Raw genomic sequence first — 5,342 nt, 5'->3', positions numbered from 1 at the left:
AAGGGCTCTGTTAGGATGATATGGAACAATCAGGTCTTTAAGATACGATGGAGCCTGATCATTAAGACTTTTATATGTTAGAAGCAGGATTTTAAATTGGATCCTTGATTTTACAGGAAGCCAATGGAGAGAAGCTTATACTGGAGAAATATGATCTTTTAATGGTTCCTGTCAAAACTCTGGCTGCAGCATTCTGTATAAGCTGAAGGTTTTTAAGAGAACTATTAGGACATCCTGATAACAAAGAATTACATTTTAGTAATTTTACATTTTAGTAATTAGTCCAGCCTAGAGGTTATAAATGCATGGACTAGTTTCTCAGCGTCACTCTGAGACAGGATGCTCCTCATTTTTGCAATATTACGAAGATGAAAGAAAGCTGTCCTACATGTTTGCTTCATGTGGAAGTTAAAGGACATATTCTGGTGTCAGAAGTCGCCGTTTCACCCTGCAGACAAGACTGAAGCAACGAGATGGCTAAGTTTCAATCTCCTGAGTCATTTGACTTCACCCAGCCCTCGGCGTGACCGACCTGGAGACAGCGCTTTTCGCGCTTTCAGATAGCAACTAAGCTGAAACCAGGAAGACGAGGATGTGCAAGTGAATACGCTGTTGTACGCAATGGGGAAAGAGTCCGAGCCCATTTTCAGCACGTTTATCTTTCCGGAGGATGTTCAGGGCTACTACAGGGAAGTTTTGAAAAAGTTTGATTTTATACCGAAGCAGAACACCATACATGAACGTGTCTGTTTCCATCGACGCTCACAGCTCTAAGGGGAGAGCGTGGAGGCGTTCAGAGAGCTTTATAAGCTTGCAGAGCACTGTGATTTTGGACCAGCCAAAGATGAACAGATAAGAGATCGTATTGTGATTGGCATCGCAGATGGGGACATGTCGCAAAAATTACAACTTGAATCGGACTTGACGTTAGAAAAATCCATCAGTATTGCACGGCAGTCTGAGCTAATCAAAGCACAAAATACCAGCGCCAGAGCAGCAAATGTCGAGGTGGGTGCTGTTAATGCACACAAGTACACGCAGTCCAGGCAGTACGACAAAAGATGTGCTAAAAACAAAGACAATGACCACAAGAATGTAACGCAACAGACTAAGAAAATGTGCACAAGATGTGGGAGACAGCATGAGTATGGTGCATGTCCAGCTACAAGTAAACACTGCAAAAAATGCAGTAAAACAGGGCATTTCGAAGTAATGTGCAAAACTAAAAATGTGAATGCACTCAGAGTTACTGATTGTGACAGTGATGAGGGCAGTCTCGGGGCTGTTGCTGATGGCGGGGAAGGTGATGAGGACAAATGGTATGAAGACCTTCAAATCATTGACACTACGGTTACATTCAGGATTGATACCGGCGCTGCCGTTACAGTGATTCCAGAGGAGACATATTCAAAACTGCAACAGCGCCCCCCTCCTGGTGAAGACAAATTCACCCTTCACAAGCCCAGGTGGAAAGCTGATGTGTAAAGGCAAGTTTATGACACACTGCAAAAGACACGGAGAGACTTTCCCATTTTAGATTTATGTCATGTCAAGTCCCTTCACAACAAATTTACTGGGCCAGAAAACTGCAATCAAAAGACCCATCTATGCATGACCTGCCCTCTAGTGGTAATGCACATATACTGTCCTGGCTAACAGCACAAAACCACCATTTATTCTTAACTTTATATGTACATTTACCAATTTTACATTGCCATCTACAACTTGTTCTATTTATATACTTGATATGATCATACCATTTTCTTTGTACTGTTTATACTGTATCATGCTGTGGACACCCATACCACTCATAATGCAATTTTACTGCTTCTTTTGCATTTATGATCAGATGCTAAACTGCATTTGCTTAATAAGTGTACTCTGTGTAATAACACTAAAACTTAATCTAACCTAGTCTCATTGAGGGCTGCAAGGTGGCACAAGAGTTGCTGAAGAATGTCGCTGGTTTGCATCCCGGTGGGGGCACCGGGATCTTTCTGCGTGCCATTTGCATGTTCTCCCCTTGCAGCGTGGGTTCTCTCCAGGTTCTCCGGCTGCCTCCCACAAGGTCCAAAAACATGTTGAGGTTAACTGGTGACTCTAAATTGTCCATAGGTGTGAATGTGAGTGTGCTTGGTTGTCTGTCTAAGTGTAGCCCTGCGATAGACTGGGACCTGTCCAGGGTGTCCCCTGCCTTCACCCTAAGTCAGCTGGGATAGGCTCCAGCCCCCCCGCGACCCTAGTGAGGATTAAGTGGTGTATAGATGATGGATGGATGGATGGATGGATGGAGAGTCTCAAAGAGAATCTTTGGATTTGTTTGGTTATCTCTGTATAATATTGTAGGTTCTTAACCGAACCCAGTAAGTTACTGACTTTAAATTGTTTTATATAATATTATAGGGTCTTTAACTTAATATTTGAGTTAGTCAGGCACTTTTAATTTTTTTAATATTTAAACTCAGAGACAAATTAGTGACATTGTGTTTACTTCTCTACTGGAAAGCACTTTGACTCAGTTGCTGTTTAAAACATACTGTATAAATAACAGTGACCTGACTACATCATAAGATCCTATCAACAAATCACACTGATGACCTCTGTGGTGATTAAAGAAGAAAGAAACAACACAAAGTCTTGATTGAAACAGCACAAACTGCAACCTAGCTTGACATGTTTTTTTTTACGTTTGTGGGTGTGTATCAGCTACAACCAGTAAAACTAATTGTGAGTTTCTTCATAACATAACACCTTTGCTGGGGCCCATCAGTCTTAAAGTCATTATTAAACAAGTTGTAAATGTTAATCTGTTTAAATACATTCATAATATTTCACAAAGCACTCATGGAGCTGCAGACAGTTGTTTAAAGTTTATTTACAATCAATATGGAGTTTAAAACAAGTTTAGCATTTCCAATAATGCATCAAGAAATAAATCACTGATGAGGAACAAACAGATGACAGATTAAATTCATGACAAATGGCCTGAAGTTACTTCGCTAACCCCAAATCCTGCTTCGTAGTACAGGTCCCCAGTCTAATCATCAAGGACTGCTGGCATATTACATCACAATTATTGCTGAAGCACACTCTGATGCAGCTTGAAAACTTTTAACCTGGTTAAATTATTTTTTTTGACAGATGTTTCAGGATGATGACTTTTCACCTGTGTCAGTTCTCATGTGGACTTTCAAAGTACCTTCTTGACTGAATTTTTTTCCGCAGGTTTTACAGGAATGACTGTTTCCCTTTTGTGGATTAATGTGTGTCGTTTATGTTTTGATGTGTTAGAAAATCTTTTTCCACATGTGTCACAAACGTATGGCTTCTCACCTGTGTGAATTCTCATGTGAAGCACCAAGTTATCCTGACGACAGAAACTTTTCCCACATATTCCACAAGAATATGGCTTTTCCTCTTTGTGGATTGCTGTGTGCCTTTTATATGCTGATGGGTCAGAAAATCTTTTTCCGCATGTGTTGCAAACATACGGCTTCTCACCTGTATGAGTTCTCATGTGGACTTTCAAACTACTTCCTTTACTGAAACTTTTTCTGCAGGTTTTACAAGAGTACGGCTTCTCACCTGTGTGAGTTCTCATGTGAAGCACCAACTTATCCTGACGACAGAAACTTTTCCCACATGTTCCACAAGAATATGGCTTTTCCTCTATGTGGATTGCATTGTGCCTTTTGTGTTTTGATGTGTCAGAAAATCTTTTTCCGCACGTGTCACAAACGTATGGCTGTTCCTCGTTCATCTGTGGAGGCTCTGGGTCTTCCTGGTACAGACTGATGCAGAGTTCCTCTTGTTCCTCTTTCACCTGCGGAGGCTCTGGGTCCTCCTGGTCCAGACTGGTGCAGAGTTCCTCCTGTTCCTCTTTCATCTGTGGAGGCTCCGGGTCCTCCTGGTCCAGACTGGTGCAGAGTTCCTCCTGTTCCTCTTTCATCTGTGGAAGCTCTGGGTCCTCCTGGTCCAGACTGGTGCGGAGTTCCTCCTGTTCCTCTTTAATCTGTAGATGGTCTGGATCCTTCTGGTGCAGACCAGAGTTCCTCTCCTGATCACGAAGCAGGTCAGCAGGAACCTCCTCCTTCTGATAGACATAGTGCAGTGGGAGTTCTGGGGACAAAGGGACACAAGAAAATGGTTACTGATGTGATGAAAGGCAAACACACATCTACCAGAGCAGGAACTTCAGGAAACAGCTAAAACGTTGCTCAGAGGCTGAGGTAGGGCCTGGTTTATCTTGTATGACAGGCTACCAATTTTACCAATAACTCAAAAAGGTCATCTTTGATATTATTCTATATTCATTGTATGTAAAGTAAAACATGTCATATTATTTGTTTGAACTTTGATTATTTTGGCTTAAAGCTTCTGAAAGTCAGAAATTCATCAATTATCTATACACCACTTAATCCTTACTCGGGTTGTGGGGGGCTGGAGCCTATCCCAGCCAACTCAGGGCGAAGGCAGGTGTTACGGCTACTTCAAAACTTTGGCTCGGAGCAGGTGACGAGAAATATATCGGATGCCGCGCCAGCAAGTGTTAAGCAAATCAAGGTTGATTTACAAATATTCAATACAAAACAAGAATCCGGACGCTGGTAGAAACAAACACAAAAACAGAGGAAAAGCCAGGCCAACCTCGCAGTGGACCGTCGAACCCGCAGCTTCTCCTCCAAACTGAGACAGGGTCAACGCTCTATCCTACTATTAAAAGAAAAACCCGCCAACAGTACCCATATCTCTGTCCTCCACTCCAAGAAGAGCAAACACTCAAGATATAACAAGGTGCAGATGCTGATGTGGCGGTGGATGCCCGACAGGCAGTCAGACCTGAGGGGCGCATGCCGGCCATGCGGACGAGAGCCAGAGAGCAGAGAGAGCACAGAGATCAGTACAACCAGCCAGAGAGCAACAGCCACCACATCTGATGCCACTCCTCCACTCTTTATAGTCAGGCCATCAGCACCGAATGAGCAGCAGGAAACAGGAGGGAGGGAGCATGCAACAGCAGGGGACACTCTGTACAGGTCGCCAGTCTATTGCAGACAACCAAGCACACTCACATTCACACCTCATCATGTTTTTAGACTGTGGGAGGAAACCAGGGAACCCAGAGAGAACCCACGCTGCAGAGGAAGAAAAAGCAAACTCCACGCAGGAAGATCCCAGGTGATCTTCTAGCTGCGAGACAACCGTGCTAAACGCTGCGCCACCTTGCTACGAGTAGGAAGTCCAGCGTTTTTTAAATAGTAGAATATTTCATTTCAAATGTTTGCAAACTACTATACAAACAGTATCAAGACCATGTATCTCTTCATCTAGTTCAGTACATG

At 43.0% G+C, this 5,342-nt stretch overlaps 1 protein-coding gene across 1 annotated transcript; it reads right to left on the bottom strand.

The window, feature by feature from the left end:
* Positions 1–2,851: 2,851 nt before the first annotated feature.
* LOC103375738 (zinc finger protein 239-like) lies at positions 2,852–4,861 on the bottom strand. The gene is made up of 3 exons (XM_008306054.1): positions 4,840–4,861; positions 3,944–4,128; positions 2,852–3,844 (listed from the first exon to the last, which is right to left on the bottom strand). The coding sequence occupies exons 1-3, from the start codon at positions 4,859–4,861 to the stop codon at positions 3,191–3,193; spliced, it is 861 nt and encodes a 286-aa protein (XP_008304276.1). The 3' UTR covers positions 2,852–3,190.
* Positions 4,862–5,342: the final 481 nt, after the last annotated feature.

Source organism: Stegastes partitus, unplaced genomic scaffold (genome assembly GCF_000690725.1).
Source record: "Stegastes partitus isolate 25-593 unplaced genomic scaffold, Stegastes_partitus-1.0.2 Scaffold2833, whole genome shotgun sequence".
NCBI classification, from domain to species: Eukaryota; Metazoa; Chordata; class Actinopteri; family Pomacentridae; genus Stegastes; species Stegastes partitus.
This window is presented reverse-complemented; position numbering and strand designations above follow the sequence as displayed.